The following is a 22,612-nucleotide window of genomic DNA, read 5'->3' as shown; positions in this document are numbered from 1 at the left end:
ACACACACACACACGAGAGAGAGAGAGAGAGAGAGAGAGAGAGAGAGAGAGACAGAGAGAGACAGAGAGAGAGAGAGAGAGAGCGCAGTCCACAGAGGCAAACAGTGCACAGCCTGTCCATGCAGCCCAGCACACTGAAGCTCTGGGAATAGGAAGGTGAATGGGAAGATGAATGGAGGTTGTCTTTCTCCCAGAGCCCTCCTTTCCTCGTCTACCTGCATCAACTACCCTCCTGCCTGGCTTCATCGACACAGTGTCTCCCCAACCCACCTACCTTTCCTCACCCTCCAATAGACAGCATCTGCCGTCTCCCACAGACCCCAAGTGGCTCTGAACATGCTGCTCTCCCACAGTCCACTGCTTCCTCTGAGAAGGGAGCTCTAGAGTGGATTTCCTGCATCCTTACCATAGCACACAGCCAGCCATGTCCCCTGGTTCTGGAGTATAGGAAGCAACACACAGAGCTGAGCCCCGGCTAGGCTGGCCAGCTTAGGCCCAGCCTCACTCTTGTTCAGAGACACCTAGGTGAGCAGACTCCCAGCCATGAACAGCATCATAGCCGAACCACTGTCACTTCTGAAGACAGAACTGAAGCAGCTGGCACGGTGACATATATGACCTGATCCACATACCTACCTCTCATTTAGCCATCGACTGGATATGCTCTGAGCCTTCCTCTGATCATTTCTTAATCTCTTCATAGTCATGCAACATGAACACAAAAGGTCACCTTGCCTCTCTCCTACGATTGCTTCTACTATTTTTATCTTGTTGTATTACATTAGCAAGGTGACATAATTAGGATACGGTTTTAGTGTATCACCCAAGGCTTTTTTGTGTTGACATTTAATTCCCATTGCCGTCGACTGGTGGGTGCTTAGAAGCAGGGACTTAGGATTAAACGGGGAGGAAGGGGGTAGCTGGAGAGATGGCTCAACAGTCTTTCAGCCCCTGGTGTTCTTACAACCCAGGCTCAGTTCTCAGAATCCAAGTAGCAGCTTACAGTCATCTGTAACTCCAGTTCTGGAAGATCCGATGCCCTCTTTTAATGTCCCCAAGTACCAGGCACATGTGTGCTACACACACACACACACACACACACACACACACACACACACACACACGGGTAAAACACTTGTACACATAAAAATTTAAAAACTTAAGAAAATTTTAGACTGGGGCATGAAACAAACGTAGCTCTGGTGACTAGAGATGGAATCTTTACATCTTTGTAAGAAGAGAGACTCCTCCCCATTCCATGTACACACTCCCTGTCTCCCAGAGTCACCTTGACTCTGTCAGGTAGGAAGGTCATCCTCTTGACCTTTGAGCCAAAATAATGAGGCAAAATAAACCATTTTTCTTATTTTTTCTTAATTTTTATTTATATGAGTACACTGTAGTTGTCTTCAGACACACCAGAAGAAGGCATCAGATCCCATTACAGATAGTTGTGAGCCACCATGTGGTTGCTGGGAATTGAACTACTGGAAGAGCAGCCAGTGCTCTTAACCTCTGAGCCATCTCTCCAGCCCCTAAACCATTTTTCTATATAAGGTACCTTGCCTCAAGTATTTCATTTTAATAATGAAAAATGAGCGAAGTCACCCAAGTTTGCAGACAATACAGAATTGTGTTTGTTCAAGCATGTGGGGCTGTTTGAGAATGTAGGTAAGGTTGTGGAACTCAGTGTCTTGAACAGCCTGGGAACATCTCAGAGACGCGGCACTCAGAAGGTCTCTCAAGTGAGTGTGTGTAGCCTCCTGCATACCTAGGCTGCACGTGCAGCAAAGCGGGCATGCACAGACATGAGTAGGGCTTGAAGAGACAATCTTTCCCCCTCTAAAAGAGACAGGGTGGCTGAGGACAAAGAATGGAGACAAAGCATTTAATATGCTTCCCTCATGCACGAGTCCAGGGACCCACAAGTCCAGGGACCCAAACTTAAGTGTCACCAACTCATACCATGGGCGCCAAAAAGAAATATCCACTGGCCTCTTCAGCTGAGGGATGAATGTCTACAGCTGTTTTAGTGTCCGATGGTACAGCAGAGAAAGAGCTCTGCTCTCAGCTCTCTGGTCTTCTAGGATGGGGATAATAACTTTGAAGTCCACCTCTCTGTGGAGAAGGAAATTTAACAGTGAAGGAGGGTGACGGCCAGCAGTAGAGAGTTGCTAGCACAGGAGCACAGCCCTGCAGGACCAGCATGGGATGGAGCAGTCAGTCAGATGGCTAGCCTCCTATTTAGGAGAATGCAAAGACAACCCAGAGAGTCATGCAAAGCCCTACCATTTCACACTGCTTATCTATCTCACTTACTATTTGGTCATTAACAGCAGTGGCTGGTACCAAGGATTCCCAGGTGGCGGCTTCTGGGCTTCAGGTGTTCTGGCTGCTGGGAAGTTAATGACCTGTGAGAGAGTCCTGAGAGGCAGCCTTTCCAGGGACTCACTTCTCATCTGGTAGGACATTTAGGCTCAGTGACCAGAGAACACTTGCTTTAATGAAACATTGATAGGGAGGGATGCTGGGCTCACTTAGGACAACTGTCGCACTATAGTCCTTGGAGCAAAGGGGAGACCTGAGAAACATTGTAGGCAGTTATAAGAAGTAAAGACCAGCAGTGAGTCTGGTGGGGAAGGTGTGTGTGTGGGGTGTCTATGCTATGCTCCAGGTTCTAATCCTAGCATCGCTAACAAACCCCTGAATCTTCCATCACTTGCCTTGAACCATCTACTGTCTCTTCTGTGACCTGTGAGGAGGCGGTACCTGCCTCTTTGCACTTCCGTTGACTTCAAATAGTGGAAATCTGGAGCTCCAAAAGGGTAGAGTCAGGGAAGAAGAACAGAGAAGGAACTGGCTGGCAGAGAAGGCCACGGTCACGGTCAGGGGCCATTCCAAGTTATGTTGCTTATAATATGCAGGGAACGCCACACAGTGTGTCAGCCAATCGTGGGCCATAAACAATGTCTCCATCAGATTACAGTACCTACTGAGGTCATCAAAGTTACTCCACTCAGAACACGAGTGACATTTAGCAGGATAAATCCCCTTCGTTAAACCACACCCAACTGCTGCACTTGTATTTAAATTAGAAATGAGAGGGCTAGAGAGATGGCTCAGCAGTTAAGAGTACTTGCTGCTCTTTCAAGGGACCCAGGTTTGGTTCCCATGACACACACAGGCAAAATACACAACACAATAAAATCAATCGAATTTTTTCAATTGGAAATGACATCATACCTATAATTATTTAAACTCTGTACACATTACTAGATTATGTACTAGTTTATTGCAACTATATCAACATGCATGTTGTGTATTTTATGACATATTAATACACAGTTAAACTTTAGCAAGTGTTACCTAGCCGGCATTAGCGCGGGTGTCTGCCTTTTTTATTTATTTCACCCATACCATCCAGACTTCCAGAATGGCCCGCTGAGTCAGAATGGCCAGCAGGGGAAAGAGAAAGGGAGAAGGGGCAAGCTTAGGGATCTGTTAGGCCTGGAGGAACATCATCATCCCTTTCAGTTAGAGCTACTCTGTCAAGCATTGGCAAAAGCAGCCCTGGGAGCCCTGATGAAGGCTATTCCAACCACACCTTGCTGTGGCACCATGGGTGGTCCCCCTCCTTCTGTCAAAGTGACAAGGCTTCAGTAGTGATCACCCCCTGGGGAGCTAACAAACTGCTTTGTGGTGCATTTTGTGTCTTTGGCCTTGATATGGTTGTTCCAGAGTCTAACTCCAGCCTCCACTCTGTCCTAGCTATCCATGTTTCCTTCTGCTTTTCCCACTGTGATGGGGAGTGGCCGAGTAGCCTCCTTCCTATCCCTCCCAATGCACTCACAGGACACTCCCCCTTCCCTCTCCCTCTTCCTACAGCCACTGCACTTCTTGTACCTCCCCTCCTCCTCATACCTCTCCTTCGACCTTGTGCTGCACTCTGACTGTGCTTTGGGTCTCTTTGGGTTTCCCCAGAGCCAGGACCATTCCTGCCTGTCTTTAGTCTGTGTGTGTGTATGTGTGTGTGTGTGTGTGTAGGTCTATGCTGGAGGGTGTTTGACCTGTGGAACTGGAGTTGCAGGTGGTTGTGAGCTACCATGGGTGCTGGGAACTGAACATTGGTCCTCGGAAAGCGCAGCAAATGCTGTTAATCGCTGAGCCCTCTCTCCAGCCCCTCATCTCTTCCTTATTGAAAGTGATGAGGTCTAGGCACATGCTGGATGCTGCTCGCCCTCTGCCTTAGAAAGGGTCCCACACATTAAGCTCCACTGTGCATAGCCTCAAATTAAACAGGACCTACCTGCTATTACCTGGTTCCTGAGTTCAACTCCCCTTTCACACCTGTGAAGTTCATGGCCGCCCCCAGCAGATCTCTCTGCCTGTGCTTTTGACTCCCTTAACTAAAGCAATATACAGAAAACTAGTTTGTCCTTCCTCCCTGTGGCCCCAGCATGATCTTGGCTCTTTTCAGGAGGAGTTCATGGTTGGCTCTACTTCTGTTCAGTCAGAACTCCTTTGCCTGTGAGCTCCCTCCCTATCCCTACAGCTTGTGTGGAAGTTCCTGGTTTCTCTGGTTCCAGTTGCCTCTCCCCACAACCCACTGCTATAGAAGTTCTACCCTTGGCCCCACACTCCTCAGGGATGCCCCAAAATCACATGTGCTGTCAGTGCCTCACAGATGGTATTCTGCAGACTCCCGGGAAGGTAAGAGCTGCAAGTGCCTGCAGTCAAGGGGCAGGCCAGGCAAGCCGCAACTGTCCATTCCTCAAACCAGTAATGACTCTCATTTTCTAACTGGGAGCACTGGAGCTACATTACAACCACTGGGGCATGAACGTGGCAATGCCTAGGGACTGGGCAGGATTACTTTCCCCATCTGGGATGACACACTAGAGCCTGGGGGAAGCCACCACATCGGCTCACCCTGCTTCCCTCAGACTGCTTATACAGAGCAATGTGGCTGCCTGCTTTGTTTAGGGCGCAGAGTTTGTAATTTTGCTTTGCAGCAGGCTAACCTGGGTGCTGCCTGCTTTTTGCAATGATCTGACTGTGTGCCTACAGGCAGACACTATGTGGGTCACTGTGGCTACACTTTGTTTTGTGATGGCTACCAATGAGTTGTGTGACGGCTCTGCTTCTTGGTTATTGATTTGATACACCTGGGAAGAAGGAGCTGCCACTGAGGAATTGGCGCTATCGGATTGGCCCGGGAGGATGTCTCTGTGTGTGGTGGTGGTGGTTGGGGCAGTGGATTTTCTTAATTGCTAATTGATGGAGAAAGGCTCAGTCCACTGTGGACAGTCGCATCCCTGAACTGTAGGAGAATGCTACTGCAGATGCAAATAGTAAGCCAATTAGCAGACTTCCTCCATAGTCTCTGCCTCAAGCTTCGGGGCTGACTCTCCTCAATGATGGACCATAGCCTACGAGATGAAACAAGTCTTTCCTCCCCAACTTGCCTTTGGCCATGGCGATTAGTGTAGCAACAGAAACCAAACTAGGGTAAGCGGGTTGAGAACCTTCTGTTCTACACTTGAAGAAATTATTGACTAGAAAGCCGGTATATCCGTATGCACCTTTTATTCTAGCACCTGGGAGGCCGAGGCAGGAGGAGGCGGCAAGTTTGAAACCAGTCTGAGTTACAAAGCAAGTTGGTGAGGTGAGGTTGGGTATGTTGAAGCCAAAGACTTGGGGTTCCAGGTGCTCAAGATGCAAGCTCTGTTGCCCCGGGCTTTAACCCCTCTCAGCCCAGCTTCAGGAAGCTGTAGTAACACTGTTCATGTCAAGAGCTTTCTGGCTGGAGCCCTGCTTCTTGAGCCTTCAGAGTTCTCGGGTTTCCGTTTGTCTCTTGCAAGTCTGGGCTAGCATCTCGCTGGCCTCAGTAGTAAGGGCATCACTGCTGATCAGCTGACTCAGGAGAGGACCTGGAAGGCAGACTTATATATCCAGAAAGGGGGTGTGGCAAGGCTGCCAGCCCCAATCAGAAGCAATGTTTCATGCGAATGGGCTGCCTTTGCACCAACCCCACACAGTCCTTCCTTTGCAGTCCAACAAGAGAAGGTTCCTCTCTGGTGTGAGTGGTTTACAGGGTCATTTAGAGTTCAGAGAGGCTAGTGGTGGGCACTGTGTCTCTTGCAAGCTGTTTGAAACCACTGTGTGGGTGGGATGTGACTCCGGAACCAGCATCGTGCTTCCAAGGAAGCAGCTGATCACAGCTCAGCTCCCCATGGCATCCAGGAGAGTTCAAAGCAGCCGGCTGCTGAGGGCAACTGGCAGTTTGCCGGGCTGGCAGTCCACGTAAGGCAGCCTGGCACCAGGGAAAGGTGTGACAGCTGTCAATTGGGGAGTCTAATTATTCCAGCTCCTAACAACTCAGTTTATTTAAAAGGAAAACATGAAAGGGGGTTGCTTATCATCATTAACATTAAAATTATTACTAGTATTTCACAGTGCTCTGCTCTTAACTAAAACCTTGGGGGAGACTTGAGTCATTTTACCTGTTTCATAATTTTCCAGATTCCTCCCCTAGCACAAATAATTGCAGGGTCACAGGACTATGTCTCCTTCTGCCTTCTCAGCACCTAGAACAGGACAAAGACTTCTCTTCCAGCCACTGAAAGCATTGAGGACAGTTTCCCAGACTCCACTCTGTTGCAACATAGGCTTGAACCCCCACTTACCGTTGACCATCATGCTAACAGGGGCTTTCCCATCAGCATGTTGTGCAAGGTCCAGCGGCAATCGGGGGTAGCAGAAACCCACCCAAAGTGGCAGCACTGAGAGGTTGCTTGAGGGAGGCTGCAGTAACCCTAAACCCTCTCTGTCTTGCTGTGCCCTACCTTGGCCTCCCCTGCAGTGCAGGAGTGAGAATACAGAACTCAGGTGAGGATCTTGGGAGCCTAGGCTGACTTCTATCCACCCGCACCTCTCCTCTCCCCAAGACGGCTCACAGCCAAGGTGGATGGAATAATCAGGCTGTTAGTGATGTGTTGATGAGGGGAAGTACATGTCCGTCCATCCATCCTCAGCCATGGTGCATGTGGACATGGTTTGCATCTTCCTTAATGCCACCAACATGACCATAACCTCCTCTGTCCCTGAAATGTCCCTTGTATCTGTAGCCACATTGATTGTTTAATGATGAAGAGAAATTACGCTAACGCAGCTGGAAATCAATGTCTCATTTCCCCAGGGCCTGTTTGTCCTCCGAAGGTACATGCGGTCACAGGCAAAGGGCAGAGGTCACAAGCTGGTCAGATGGGATGTCCATCCTCTAATCAGATGTGCTGGTCACATATGAATGCTCAATGACTGCCAGTTCTCACTGTGCAGGACAGATTAGCAGGCCTACCTCAGGCCCCCAGGATAGCGGTCTCCATATATCGAGACTCACGGCTTCATACCACATGGTATAGGGCCTCTCTGCTGAAAACCTACCTGCCAGCTGCTTCCAGATCTCTGAGGGGCTCCTGGGAAACCCTTGCCCACACAGCATCCAGCTATTTTAGTGAGGTCAATAAGAAAAGTCCCCTTCTAGAAAGTTCTCACCTTACACTGTGCACGGGTGAACCAGGAAGGTCTTCCTGCAGCTGAGGTGCTGAGGTGGCTAGCCCTGGGCAACTCCCTGGGTTGGTTCCCCACAGAGCTCACAGCTTCCCTTTGTTGTTTGCTCCCTTTGATCTTAGAGCCCAGTCCTAGAGCTGTGTGTGTGTGTGTGTGTGTGTGTGTGTGTGTGTGTGTGCGCGCGCGCGCGCGCGTGTGCCTGGCTGCAAACCTAACAGCAGAAATCTGTGGCAGAAACCCCAAGTCTTCCAGGGAATTGGGGAGGCAGAGGAAGTGGCCTAAGTCCATCCCCTCCTAAGAAGACTCCTGAAGATGTCACAGTCACTGTGCAGGGAGGAAACCACCCAGCCACTTTCTTGGGGAGGACCAACACAATGGATGATGTTAGCTTCAGAACACAGAAGTATCTATCGAAAGTCTCAAATGCCAATGACTTGCTGGCCTGAGACACTCTGCACAGGTGACACTGAAGCATGCACTGGAGAGAACCAAGTCCACCAAGGGATCTGGAAGAAGCAGAGCCCCAGAATCACCCCCATGTCCCAGGCCAGCGGAAGAATACAGGGCCAAAGAATGGTTGAGTTCTTTTTTTTTTCTCTCTTTTTATTGGCAAAGTAAATATATTTTTTATGAAGGACCAAAGAAAATATACATAATTGTAACATATGTACACTGACTTCATAGAATTTTTTTAAATTTCAAATTTACACAAATGTCAACGTGTTATTAAAAGATATTTTATGTAGATGCGCACCTATGTACAGTTTATTTACATACATTCATAGGATGTGAAACAGACCTGTCGAAACAAGCTAGTTCAATTGGTACTAATTTCTAGACCTGACGAGGAATGCGGATCTAAGTCAGACTGGGAGGCGCTAGCTAGTCGCTTTGCATCCACCAGACCTGCTCCTTTCGCTTCCCACCACAGCCAGGAGGTTGGCGTCTGGAGGAGGGTGAGCCAGGCTGGGTATGGATGGATATGGCTCCATTTGTCTTGCATTTAAGCACTTGCGTTAGGGCCTAGAGCGAGGGTGGCCATCCTCCTGGACCCTCAGAGGCCTCTTGCATATGGCGGTCCTCGCACCACAGTACAGCCCTGCGCTTTTGACCTACTTCCTTTTTCTCAGCATGGCTTCCTCTGGGAGCTACTATTTCGACACAGCCAAAACACTCCTTCCCCAGTGATAATGTTGGCTTTGGCCCTGGTAGGGAGCCCAATGGGAGGAGGGCAAGGGCCCCCCAAACACTGCTTCCAGCTGGCAGGAAGGCACAAAGGCACAAGGGCACAGGCCTGCCTGGGCCACCTGGGCCACCGGGGAACCAGCCCCCAGGGACCTTGGGGACTCTGGGTCCTCCCCGGAAAGGCAGCCACGGCGGCTCTGGGTCATACCTCCTAAGATTCAGAAGGGGGACTGGTAATATTGTCACATCCTTCTGAAAGAGGCAATAAGTTATTGCATTTAAAAACAAAATGTGGAGGTGGGGGAGGGGAGGGCGGCCACTGCGCTCAGTTGATGGCGCGTACTGCGCGGCTGCTTCGTGGGAAGCGATGCACCTTGATGTGTTTGGAGAGGTGGTCACTCCGCGCGAATTTCTTCTCGCATACGGGACACTGGTACGGCTTCACACCCGAGTGAGATCGTCGGTGCCGTGACAACTCATCTGAGCGTGAAAACCTGTGGGACACGGTGGTCAGCCAGGCCATCGTGGGCACTGCCACAAGTGACTTCAAAGCCAGTGCCACACAGGTGGAGGCGGGGGCGGGTAGGAGGGCAGGTGGTGGGAGGGCACTGTGGGCCAGGCAAGACCAGGGTGGATCTTAAGCTATGAGACCATGTCTATAGCCACCCAAGGAGCTCTTGGCAAGCCCCAGTGTCCCTGAGACCTCCTTGAGGGCAAGAGTCAAGGACCACGAGGCACACAGGTTTGCTTTCCTGGCCAGGGCCTACTTCCCAAGGTATCTGGCTGTTCTACGTGGGAAGGGACCTAAGGGTGTTAGTCACCTGGGACACTCTCCCATAGTCACTCAGTTGTTGAGTCCTTGGGCACTGGACCACTCCTGCACTAGCAACAGTGAGTCAGCAGTGTTTGGTCCACCAGCCTCACCTTCCCCTGGAAGAGGGGGCCACAGACATATCCCTGAAAGGACTGTGAAGACCAGCCAAAGGTGACACAGTCCCAGCAATGTTAGTAGACTCCTCAGGAGTACCTGGCTTCTCTGCTTCTGTTGGCAACAGGGAAGGACCTTAGACTTGTGCCTGCCAGGCACCCTGCAGATCTGGAAGTGCTGTTTTCTGAGTTGCCCCCAAATATATCTGCATGGAATTCCTGAGCATTTAAATGGCTTGCTGGGACACCCCTTTCTCAGACACTGTAGGCCTGGGAACAGACATCCACAGGACAGGCAAGAACCAGGCCAAGATGCACAGACTGCCTATCAATAACTTCCGGGACCTGAGACTCACATTCCGCTTCTGTTCAGCAACAGGATCACAGGACCTCAGTACCCCACCACTACATGTCTGCTTCCTCTGTGCCTCAGAGCTATTCACACTTTTCTCCACCCATCTTCTCTATCCCCTCCTCAGCAGAGTTTAGCCCAAATGTCACCTTCTCAGGAGCCTGCACCCTCTCTCACAGCGTAGTCCACCATTTGATTACCTTTCCTTTTGTGGGTGCTAGGGAGTCAAAGTTTGAACGTGCTACACACGCATTGCACCACTGAGCTACACCTTCAATCCCACGGCATTTTAAAATTAGTCTCGACACCTTGATGCTCAGCGGTCCCTTGACAGTGTTAGCTCCAGGAAGGAGAGCACACTCCCAGTTCACTGTGCTCGGGGGAGAACTTAAGCAGAGGGGCCTCTGCTGGCACCTCAGGATGAGACTGGATTGTCACACATTGTTCACTGTATATACTCCAAGAACACCCAGGAGCGCCAGGCCTGGCACCCTGTTTCTAGACAGGGGCCACTTGGTGATGCAGAGCAGGTGCACAGCAGAGGCATCACACTCGGTTGTCCAGGGCTATGGCCATCTCAGCTGATCCTGTAGTGGGCCACACTGACCTCAGTCTGGGAAACATGAGAAGAACAGTGGTACCTGGAGCAGACAGGGCTCAGGACACCAAGGACCTCAATCTCCTATGCCTCTGACAGAGAAGGTGGAGCTACTGTGCAAGCTGCTGCCCTACAACTCTGTCCTAGGCATCAGGAGACCTGGTCCAGAGATGTGGCCTGAGAACACCTGAGGCCAGAACAAAGTCTCCTCCCCTGGCCTGGGAGTGCTGATACCAGGCTGATACCAGTGCTATGACCCTGTGCCATAGTCGCATGCCCCAAGCAAGAGTTGGGCACACACCCATGCTCAAGGAAGAACAGGCTTCACAGTCTCTACTCCAATAATCCCGAGCATCCTGGGCCTGAGTTTCCTCCTTCACTTCCTGCCTGCCTTCCAGGGAATGGGTAGCAGTCCTCTTGTTATATGACACCCTAAGAGAGACAGGCAGCTGAGAGGCAGCCATGCCAGAGAACAAGCTGTCCTCATTCCAGAGCCCCTCTCTGCTGCATAGCTTCTGAGTACCTGACAAGACTGTCCTTGTAACTGGACTGAAGATGGGTCACATTGTTTGATAACAGCCAAAGGAGAACCCTAAGGCAACACTGGAGCAAGAGATGAGAAATCTCAGCTAGACGGGACACAGCCTTGGGATTGGTCTGGGTGCATTGACAAGCCTGTCAAATCTGAGTTTCCCTGCCTTGAGACAGAAATGGCAGACCTACTTCAGAGGACCGTGGCAGTGAGGCTTCAGATGTGGCAATTGTTTAAGAACTGTGAGATCCTACTGAAGGCGCGGGGCAGAGCACAGAGCCTGCCTGATACATGGCAAAGATCTGGTGCCTGGTATCTGTGGGGCAGGCTTATGACAACTGCTCTTGGGTCACAGAGCAAAGTAAGCACAGGGTCCACCAGTAATGCCAGCATGGGAGATGTGTGAGACACCAGTTGCCATCTGTCAGAAAGCCATTGTCAACAGCCAAATCTCAGAAGCTGCAGGCCCTACGGCTGTGTGTGTGCGGTGCACAACCTGCAGATAGTGCATGGAGTGTCTACTAACCACAAGGCCAGAGGACACAGCCCTGCTTATGGATAGCCGTAATGAGGGCTAAAAATGCTGGCCTGAAACCAGACCACAGAGTTTGAATCCTGTGTCCAGCTCCTCCAACAGTGGCTTTGGAATCCACTGTCTCTCTCTGGGCCTTCTGTGTCCACCATGGACATCAGCAGAGCATGCCACACAGACTGCTGACAGCTATTAATATTCACTTTAACTATGGCCCAGCGAGATTCTTTCTGGAAGGAGCGGCTTGGCCACTCTGGAACAGGATGTTCCTCCACTGCAGGGAACAAAGGAGGCCTATGTCTGTGAGTGAGAGGAAACTTCTAGGAAGGCGGCAAACAGCCACTTCCCAGATGGTTAGACCAGAACAGGCTGGAGGACTGCATGCAAAAGTATGACCCAACAGAGAGAGAGAGATAGGGAATCTTGGGTGCACAAAAGCAGAAGGCGGTGGGCTTTGAACTGGGACAGGTGTCTCCTCAGCTGTGGAGCAGTCCCCAGGGTTGAGGAGTAGGGGTAGGGTAAGGGCTTGGGCAAATTTAGGAACTCAGGGCCCAGTGCCAGCAGCAGAGCCAGATGGAAAGCACAGAACATGCTGGGCGAGCCAGGCCCAGCTGCAGGTGGAGGAGGGGCCTCTCCTTAGAGGCTCTCCCAGGGAGGTGTGCAGGAGTGTGGAGAAGTACTGAGTCTAGGGTGAGCGAGAGAGCAAACAGCTGTTAAACTCCTGACTCTGGCACCCCACACCCCAGCCCCAGACAGGATTTCTCTGCGTAGCCCTGGATGTCTTGGAACCTATTCTGTACTAGGCTGGCCTCCAACTCAGAGATCCTTCTGCCTCTGCCTTTGAGTGCTGGGATTAAAGGTGTGGGCCACCGCCACGACCACGACCACGACCACCACCACCACCACCACCACCACCACCACCACCACCACCATCACCACCACCTGGTAACTCTGCCACTTTTGAGCTCCATGACCACCTCTGGGCCCACCTCATCGTCTAATTTTAAGAGTTAAAGGAACTAACATATAGCATGCTCAGAGTGGTGCCTTGTCAGGGCTGTTACCACCATGCTAGCTGCTTGCTGCTGTCTCCTTTCCCACAGCCAGGAGCACAATAGAAGATTAGTACAGCCCAGGGACTGAGGATGTGGCCCATTCAGCAAAGTGCTTGCTGGGCAAACATGAGGAAGGACCCAAGTTTAGATGCCTGGCACTTACATAAAAACTGAACTTAGTAGGTCTACCTGGAATATCAGTGCTGGTAGGGCAGGGACAGGCTAGAGCTCACTGGCCAGACAGCGTAGCCAACCCATGAGCTCTGTTCAGCGAGAGACCCTGTCTCAAAAAGCAAGGTGGAGAGCTACTGAGGAAGAAACATGACAAGCATCTCTGGCTTTCATGTACGTGTCTACCAAAACATAGATGTGCACACACGCACGCACGCACGCCCTGAAGAAGCACAGCATACGCCATGGCCACTTCCATTCCTGGCTGTTGGAGAATCAGTGGGGTGTGGCACCCACAGGGATGCACCCCAACTCCCAAAACACACTCATTAGGCACATCCCTGTGACAGATGATTGATCTGTACCTCGATTTCCCTCTGCAGAATGTGGATTACTACAGATGCTTGTAGAGCTGTTGTGAAGATGAGATGAACTAACGCCTGTATTGGAGGTGCACAGCAAAGGCTGAGACACCATAGCATCCCTGGGCCCATGGGGGGAGAGAGGAAGGGAGGGAGGAGGGGGGAACATAGATGATCTTGCTTGAGAAAGGGGGAAGGCCAGGGTGCACATCGGAGAGTGTGTGGGCCAGAGCAGAAGGCCGGACTGGGATTCAAACACTCTAACATGTTCTCTGCAGGACAGATCAGTCTCAGGGAGTAATGGGCATACACAAGTGAAGGGGTTGGTGGGGACTTGGTATCCTTCCAGGACATGGTGATCCCTGAGTGTGACCTGTCACCAATACCATCTTCATTGTCATCTCATTCCATCCCGGCCAGATCCAGAGTGCGTGGGGTCCATCCTCCCTCCTAACTGTGACGAGGAATTGCTGCCCATCCCACGGCCTCTGGGTGGAAGATTGGTCACACGAAGGGAATTGCAAACCTCCTAGGCACAACCCCTGGGCTTCTGATGCCCAAGAAGATCCCAAGGATCTCACACACTCACACAGCCAGCCCTTTCCTGAGGCAGATGCCACACAGGGATCTTGATAGGCATAGCATGTCCCTAGTCTTGCTGAGTGGGTTCTGCCTGAATGACTGCAGTGCAAGGCTCATGGTCAGAGCAAGGGCCACCCTTGGACACCTTGTGTTTCCTGGAGCAGCAGGACCTATGGTGGTGGGCAATGACCTATCTCCCAGCCCTTATCCTGGGAGATATCTCATAGCCTGCAGCTTCTACCTGGTCCCTTGCCCTCTGGAGATGCCACTTAAATGGGCAGTACCAGTCAGAGTAAGCCATGGAGTCAGGACTGTTGGGTGAAGGCTATTCAGTGGCTTGCCCATGAGCAGTCCCTGTGAATGTGAACACCTGTCAGTATCCCAGGAAGGCCACCTTTGGGTTTCCTCTTCAGTTTGACTATGAGAAAGTGAAAGTTCACTTCATGAAAAGAGTGCACACTGAGACCCCCACAATAGCTCAGGGCTCCAGGAAACAAAAAGGACCAGACAAGAACCCGCAATCCCAGGGTGGGCTCAGGGCCCCTGTCCTACTGTCTCATCCAACCAGGGTCCATTGCTCTCCCTTCCTCAGTAAACACCCCTCACCCCAGGCCTCTCTGTCCGGGCTCCTCTTGCTCTACAACTCACCCACTTAACTACCTCACAGCCCTACACTGGATCTACTCACAAAAACATGGCTCAGAGAGGTGGAGACAGCAGTTTTAGGGAGCCCAGTATTTAAAAAGTTGTGAGAAGACAGTGATGTCTCTCAGGAAGGGCCTTCACAATCCAAGACACTGCTGGGGAAAAGTTTCTTTGCTGACCAATTGGATCTGGAAGGGAAGTTCTGCCTCTCTCATCCCTCCATGTTCAGTCTCAGCAGGGCAGCACCTGCCCTGGGGACAACACCACCAACTCAGATCCAAAGGCTGCCTCACAAGAGCACCTCTGTGACGTGTGACCATGTGATCACACAATACGTAAGCAGGCATTCCCATACACAGCAGGCATCCATTCAGGTGGTCCAGCTCTGTCAGTCCTTAGCACACAGGTGAATCACATCAGACAGACAGACAGACGCACACATGCATACACCAACACTGCTGGCACACAACCTAGCTACCAAGGCCAGAGCACCCACCCCCCTCACCATATCACCCTAAATATGTGAACCTTTGCAGGCCACCACCCTCCTGAAGATGATGATCAGCATTCAGAGACCAGGCCAGGGTGACTGCAGGGTTCCATGGTCCCTGGCACCACATCTGGCCATCTGAGGCTCCTTGACCTGAAGAGCTGGGCACCCCATTGTCTGGAACGTAAGTCTGAGGTATTCTGCTATCTTTGAGCCTGTATCACAGCCATCTACCCTGCCTTCTGGTTGCTCTCTATGACTTTCCAAACACACCTCCAGGTCCCCAGGAAGAAACAAGGCAAATCTTAACTCCTACTTGGGTGCAGTTTTCATCCCCTGGCTGGAGGGAAGTGGTATTTTCTAGTTCAAGTCTTAGGACTCATGTTCCACTCTGAGTGCTGTCGCCTGGTGGTTCTTAGCCAGAGTTGCCATGAAATGTCATGGGCGTAGTGGTGGTACTTACCTGGAGGTGCTGTAAGGCCTGCATGGGCTCTGGCTTGTGCCCATGTGCCACCAAGTTCATCTGCCCCTTAGCTGAGTTTCCTTCCACCTCAGCCCAGCCCCTCATCTTCCTTCCATCCCAGCTCAAGAGAGAGCCCATATAACACAAGTCTCAGCAAGACTTACCTGGTCTTAAAGAAACCAGAGACCAGGTGGCTTCCAGCTTTAGTCTCCAAGTGGGACACCAACTGTGCCATCTCTGATCCTGCCCCCCCCCGCCCCGCCCATCCCTTGCTCCTCTCCCAATCCACCTCATCGAATGGAGAAAGGGGCCTTGTCACACCCTCAGGTGAGCAGAGGTGAGCCTACTTGGTTACGCCCAGCCTGTCCAAAAATACTGACCTCCAGCCGCAGCCCGGCCAGGTGCAGGCAAAGGGCTTCTCGCCTGTGTGCCGGCGCAGGTGGGCCTTGAGGTGGCTGCTCTTGGTGTACATCTTGCTGCAGCCTGGGAAAGTGCATTTGTGCATTTTGAGAAGTTCTGCTGCTGGGTTCTTGGGGAACTTCTGGCCCACAAGGAGACCAGCAGGGCCGGGCCCTAGGGATCCTGAGCCAATAGGTTTGGCGGCAATGGGCACAGGCGCAATTCGCACAAACTTTGAGGACAGGTTCAAGTTGGAGGATGGTACCACTTGAGGCAGGAGTGCAAAGGTCTGCCCCTGGATGTTGACCAGAAGCTGGGCGACCTTGACGCTCTCCGGGGCCTGCCCTGGGGAGGCTGGCCCTGCACCTGCTTCCTGCTTCACAGCAACAGGCTGGATCTGCAGTAGCACCGGCATGGGGCCATCATGAGCTGACCCCTCACCTGCACCTTGGGTACCACCCCCACTGGTGCCACCTGGTGGTGGGGTACGGCACTCTCTCCCACCGGACTCTGGATGGAGGTGGCTCCGGTGTGACCCAGCTGAGAGCTGGCTACAGGCTTCCAGGTCCCTGCTGCTGCTCTCTGGGGCCTCCTTGACCTCAGCCTCCATGTTCTCTTCCAAGAATTCTTCAATCTCCTCCAGGGTAGGCTGGAAGGGCCTGGAGACATCATCAGGGTCCCCTGACAGAAATTCAGGGAAGCAAAGATGTTCCTCCTTCACAGGCACAGAGGCTCTCCTCCACGATCCCCAGGTCACAGGGCCACTGCCATCTCCGACACCTCCACTGGCACCACCACTGCCCAGTGTGGCCCGGGATAGGAGGAAATCCAAGATGCTGCCCTGGGCCTCAGGGCCCGGACCTGCACTATAGCAGGAACAGAAGGCTTGCGAGTCAGGGCTGGCACAAGAGCAGGGGCTGGAGACATCGCTGTCATCCTCGGAGATGGGCGAGGGCAACATGTGGTATGGCTGCCGGCTGGCCAGCCTATCTCCCAGGTATCCCACTGGGCATTTCGGTGACGAGAAGGTCTCGTCCACTGGAAGCAAGTGGTCCACCATGCTGGCCTGGCCGAGCCTGTGGTGACTGCAGAGAGGGAACAAGGGAGGCTAGGTTAGAAGGACTGCATGCTTACCAGTGGTTTGTAACCCCTACCCCCGGCTGCCTGCCCAAGGCCTCCTGTGGCCAAATGTCCAGATCTTGCTTCCATCCCAAGGGAGAATGGGCCGGCGAGTATGTTTTCAAAAGTTGCATCACCCTATTTGCAAAAGAGCCCTCCCTCCAGGCCCGTTGCACAACCCAGGGCACTTCTGGTTTCAAACATTTTCCAGAATGATCCTGGAAAAGAATAAGACAAGGAATGCTCTTGTCTGTGAACAGCTGAGGCGGTGGGGAGAGGGGGCCAGAGAGGGGAGGCCCTGAAAGTCGCAAGACCCTGGACTCTGCTCCCTACCTTGAGTCAGAGAGGGGGTGAGAAAGAAAAAGGCCATTTGCACTCTGAGCCTGGGCTATTGGGGTTTCTGTGGGGTTTCCAGATTGAGCAAATAAAAACACAGGCTGCTTGTTAGATATTCACTTCAGATGTTCAAAAATGAACTTCTGTGAATGCAAGCGTGGTGTCCCCAGGGTTGAATGGGACACACATCTTGTCTGTGCTTTAACCTGGCAGCTGTACTTTGGAAAACGGTTTAAGGCCATTAAGTGCCTGCCTGCCTACATGGTGTTTCTCCACAGTCTGGTCCTCAGACCTTTGTTGAGAGTCACGGTTCTCCATGACTGGATGAGGTATCACAGGAGAGCAAAGCCCCCTTCCATGGTGCCTAACATCTCCCTGCCATGATGATTAAGGTTCAGCCCCCAGCTGTGAGTCCATAGAAGATCTGAGGGCCCAGGTGTGGGTAACTTCCGTGAGCCTCAGAGCCTTTGGGCAGGATGGCAGATGACATTTGCCCTTGGCCAGTGTGTGAGAGCAGAGTCTCCTGTTCTGCCCCCCACCCAGCTTCCTGTGCGGGACACTCACCGACTTGGGAAGACTCAGCAGGTACCTGTGTCCCCTCTTGGCAGCACACTCTCCTGGGTCCCCAGCACTCAGCACACCAGGTATCCAAGAGGGGCTCAGAGAGTGGGGATAGGAAGGAGAAGGGAAAGCTGTGTCCTCTGAAGCCAAAGGCCATACTAGGTCTGGTGTCCAAGAAGAGTCAACAGTATCTGCTGTGCTGGGGCCACCTCTCTGGACCTTTGCCCCGCCCAGTGACCATGGCTGCCTGTGTTATTATCAAACTGATGAGGAGGATGCTAAGCTGCATCCTGACCTTAGGTCCACTGCACAGCCTGGCACCTGGTAGCCCAGCAGCCGAGAGGCCAGTCATCCCACTCCCCCGTGTCTCAGTTTCCCCAACTGTTCTATGACTCAGTGTTCTCTAAGTTTCTCTCTTGATGCAGAGAATAGAGGCAAGATCTGAGCCCAAAGGTAATCTTGCCAAGAGGCAATCTGAATTTAAATACTCTGCTAAGGATTTCAAACTGGAAATGTGTTTTTAAAATACATAGTCTTTACCAAAGCACGGCCTGGGAAGGAATAAAGCACTAGACAACGTGAAGGGCAAAGCAGTTGGGCAGAACCCACACACTCCCTGCTCCCAACCCCATCTCATTCACTCTTCTAGCACACACCTTGTCTGCAGCTGTCAGCTGTGCAACCTCAGGAAAGCAGCACAACGTCTCTGTGCGCACATCTGTTTGCTGCCAGTGTGACGTGGCTCCTATACGTAGGGTATACGAATACTCAACAACTTCCACATACTGAGCACTTAGCGTCTGTACAGTCACGCAAATTCAGTGCACACGGTGTCCCAGGACCCAGAACAGGACTGCCTAAGATTTCCTGAAATGAAATGTGACCAGAGCTGGACACGCCACAGCACTGAGCGATCGATCCCACTGTTTCAAAGGGGATTGTGGTATCGAGGCTTCATTTTTAAAACGGTAAAAACCAAGGTCTGATATGAAAGTGAACAGCAAGGGGCTGGGGATTTAGCTCAGTGGTAGAGCGCTTACCTAGGAAGCACAAGGCCCTGGGTTCGGTCCCCAGCTCCGAAAAAAAAAGAACCAAAAAAAAAAAAAAAAAAAAGTGAACAGCAGTGTTGGGTGGGCAGAGTGGCTCATATAGTCTTGGCGCTCAGAAGGCTGAGGCCAGAGAATCATAAAGTCAAAGGCAACCATGTGAGATCCCACTGAAGGAGGGAGAGAGAGAACAGGTATGAAAGTTGATGCCAAAACAGAATTACATCGGAAGGAACCCCTCCCCCCAAAATGTTTCAGATTCCTCCAGGGCTCAGAGTACTAGGGCCCTGCTCAACCCCGAACTGCCCCTCCAACTGCTGCGGCCTGGCTCACCAGCACTAATGAACCTGGGCTTTGGCTCCAGTGTTCTCCTCAGTGGAAGTCCTACCTCTCTCAGCATTCCAGATGGGAGTTCATTATTTAAATCTCAACTCAGAAGTCACTACCCCCTTGGAGAAAGCACCCAGGTTTATATTCTACACAGCCGGATATCACTGTGAAAACTGTCTTGTTCACTACAGGCTAGATCTAGAGTCAAAGACAGATCTAACCTTTGCTGAACGAGTCCAGAACCCAGAAGCAAATGGATGCAGGAGTGGAGTGGCCCCAACCAGTTAACACGATCTTAAAACGGTGCTAAGCAACCCCTGGGGACAGTGAGGTACTGAGTGCCCAGGGGATCCAGGACTTCCTGGACCCAGGGCTTGAAAGCCTGAGTGCCAGCGCTCAAGCCGGTCCCTGAAAAACAGCAGCACGTGGCGCAGCCAGAGGCGCAGGCTGCGTGCAGGGGGAGGGGGCACCCTGTTCTGGGCACAGTCCCCGGCAGGCCGCTGGACTCCGCCCCCTCTCTTAGCAGGCCAGGCCTGCTGTTTATCCTCCCGGGGACACAGCGGCTGTAGGAACAACATGTAATTGATAACAAGCAGAGAGCCGGCCAAGGGCTAGCCATTGGGTCAGCGTGCAAATCACGGGGGTGGCGAATGGGGGCCGGTCTTCAAAATAAGAGTCCTCCCTGAGGAGTCCGAAGGCCCCAAAGTTACTGCCATTCTGGCACCTGTAGGGCGGCGGGGGCTCCCCACGGTCGGGGAAAACATCTGAAGGACTCAGTCAAACATTTGGGCTTTCACCTTCCCAAACCATGGTAGCAAACAGCTCCTGTGCCTTCCAGGCGAGAATGTTTCCAAGAGGGGTGACCTGACCCCTGCGGCTGCTACCCTCAGCCCTCGGGTAATGTTTGGTCAAAGGGGCCTGAGGACTCTGCGTGGGGAAACGGAACATAAGCGCAGGAACGCTGCGGGTACGCGCAAATGGGTGTGAGTTTGTGTCGTGTGACTGCGTGTGCTGGGCGCAGTGCAGCCGTGCGGGTGTCCGCCAGGTGCCCGCGCGTGGGTGCCCACCCCTGGGTGTGAAGTACGTGGGAAGGAGGTGGCTCGGACTCTGGCGCACAGCTTCAGAGAGTACCTTACCTTCCGCCCAGTGACCCCCTTCGCGTCCCCACTTAGGCCACCGCTGCAGTGACCGACAGTAACCTCTCCGCCCCTTGGTCGCCAGGCCCCGCCAGGCGCCGCCATATGGGAGCGCAGGTCCAGGAGTGCCACGGACACGCGTGGGCTCTGGGGACAGGAACTGCGCACATTGGATTTGCCTTCTGAAGGCCCAGCGCGCTCACGGGGGGTCCCGCATTTCCGGGGTCCCCACATTTCCCGGGTCCCCGCGCGTGGTTCGGACAGGAGGACCCAAGCGGCCGCGGTACATCGCGCGTCTCCCACCTGGACTCGGCGTCGCCTGGCACGGCCTCGCGCGTGCGGCCCGGCTCCGTATGCGGCCGCGCGTCCAGCGCTCCTGGCCGCAGCCCGCACTCCCTGCGGCCGAGCTAGGCGCTCGCCGCTCGCCGCTCTCCCTGCTCTCCGACCGCTCACGTGACGCCGCGGGCGCCGTGAAGGCTCGCAGGAGGCTCGGCCTCGGGCGCGCGCCCCATTGGCTAGCGCTGCACGTCACGAGCCGCGCCCCGCCTCGGCCGCACCCTCCCGCTGCCCACGCGCTCTCCGGCCTCTTCGTGGACCTGTACTGGGTCCTCCGGTGCGCACGTGAGATAGGATCCAGAACCCACTGAAAGCCCGCAGAGTCCCGAAGTGCAGACCACGTAGGATCTCGGGTGCGGAATAGTCCCTGCAGCCTCTTCCGCATTCCCAACAAGGCCGGATCTAGTAGGGACCGTGTCTAAAGGGTCCATTTGTAAAAATATGTCTGGTCTTTCCTCCAGAGGTCATGGTTACTCACGGGAATGAGCGCTTGTTGCGCTACTGCTACTCTCGACCTCTGAGTCTGACTGACTGCAGAGGCTTGCTGACCACCACCTTAAGCCAGTGATTGACACTGCAGGCACCTCCCCAAAGATTGCAGGGTGCTCCCGATGTGCAGAGGGACTTCCAAGCCACTATGGGCAGCTTTTGCACCGGTTTAATGAGGAAAGTGAAGCCTGAGAAAACGTGTGAGCAGAGAGTACCTTGCTGGTACCTTGCTGGGTACCTTGCTGTGCACTTCAGTCTGCACTGCTTGGCTCCCCAGACAGCATGAAAAAACCTGCTGAGAAAGAGCAATGGGCCTTTCTAGTCACGCAGATAGAGGGCCAGGTCTGTCTGTCTTTTCCCTGCTTCTTAACAAATGCCAAGGACATTTGGACAGACCTTCCTTCTTGGCATTTCCTACCTGGCACTGGAAGGTGGCCAGTCTTTGCCCCCTGCTTCTCCCAGCTGTCTCTGCTGTGGCCAGGATTTGCAGCCAGTGGGTCTGGACCCCTTAAATAAGGATCTGAGGTCTCTCCAGGTGAGTGCCTAAAACTCAGCAGTTAAACTGAGTCTCAGTCAGAGCACTGAGGAAGTCTGTGCTTAGCACAAGATGGTCATCAACTTTCTGATCGTAGGCACCGTATGTATGCGTCTTCCCCGTCTTCTGCGGTATTCTGCAGCCAGGGCTAGCACGCAGAGCGGTGGAGTTGACTAGTTAGTAAAGTTGATTGATCCTGTCTTGTCAAGGCAGGGCAGGGTCAGGCTGGGCACACTTCTCCACAGCCCTGCCTATCCTGGGCTCTGCAACCCTCACACTCTCTGTTCAATGTTTCCCACCTCCTGGGGAGAAGTGCAGCTAAAGGTCAGAAGCCTAAAAGCAACTGTGTAACTGAGCTGCCCCAGTCCAGAAGGAAGGCGCCCCAACTGTCTAGAAGCCCATGGCTAACCTCGGACATTCTGCCTAAACCTGAGTCATATTAGGCACCGTTGCTTCAGAACCTTCTCAGGGCTCCCTGCTCACTCACAGGATGTGTATATAACCCCACTTTCTCAGCTTCCCTCTGTCTCTTTTGGGTCCCTTTTGTTCCATGACCTCTTCTTGCTCAGGTTAACTTGCCAGGCACAAGTTCAGAATCTTTGCATATGCATATGCCGGAGTATGGTTCTATTCCCAGCATTCACCTGGCCCCTCCTTCTGATTTTATTGAAGTGGCACCTTTGAGGGAGCCTGCCTTTGACCCCACCCCCTGCGATGCACCCCCTGCTCCCCATTTTCCTATCCAGTTTAACAGTTCTGGATACTTACTGTTTCTAATTTATTAAAAGTCTTCATTTTATTCTGTAAACCCTTGTCTTCTACAGAGAAGGTAAGTGGCATAGACATAGGCTGTGATATGTAT

At 52.7% G+C, this 22,612-nt stretch overlaps 1 protein-coding gene across 7 annotated transcripts; it reads right to left on the bottom strand.

Annotated features, from left to right (window-relative positions):
• Positions 1-8,146: 8,146 nt before the first annotated feature.
• Klf15 (KLF transcription factor 15) lies at positions 8,147-21,108 on the bottom strand. Of its 7 annotated transcripts, none has more exons than XM_063286783.1 (4): positions 20,694-21,108; positions 18,535-18,745; positions 15,844-16,947; positions 8,147-9,248 (listed from the first exon to the last, which is right to left on the bottom strand). In XM_063286783.1, the coding sequence occupies exons 3-4, from the start codon at positions 16,920-16,922 to the stop codon at positions 9,080-9,082; spliced, it is 1,248 nt and encodes a 415-aa protein (XP_063142853.1). In that variant the 5' UTR covers positions 16,923-16,947; positions 18,535-18,745; positions 20,694-21,108; the 3' UTR covers positions 8,147-9,079. The 7 variants fall into 7 exon arrangements, with proteins under 7 accessions (XP_063142853.1, XP_017448423.1, XP_038964418.1 ...); XM_017592934.3 differs by having other exon boundaries at positions 18,535-18,623; NM_053536.2 differs by having other exon boundaries at positions 8,149-9,248; positions 18,535-18,735; positions 20,694-20,745.
• Between the last annotated feature and the right edge of the window lie 1,504 nt (positions 21,109-22,612).

Source organism: Rattus norvegicus, chromosome 4 (genome assembly GCF_036323735.1).
Source record: "Rattus norvegicus strain BN/NHsdMcwi chromosome 4, GRCr8, whole genome shotgun sequence".
Lineage (NCBI taxonomy): Eukaryota > Metazoa > Chordata > Mammalia > Rodentia > Muridae > Rattus > Rattus norvegicus.
This window is presented reverse-complemented; position numbering and strand designations above follow the sequence as displayed.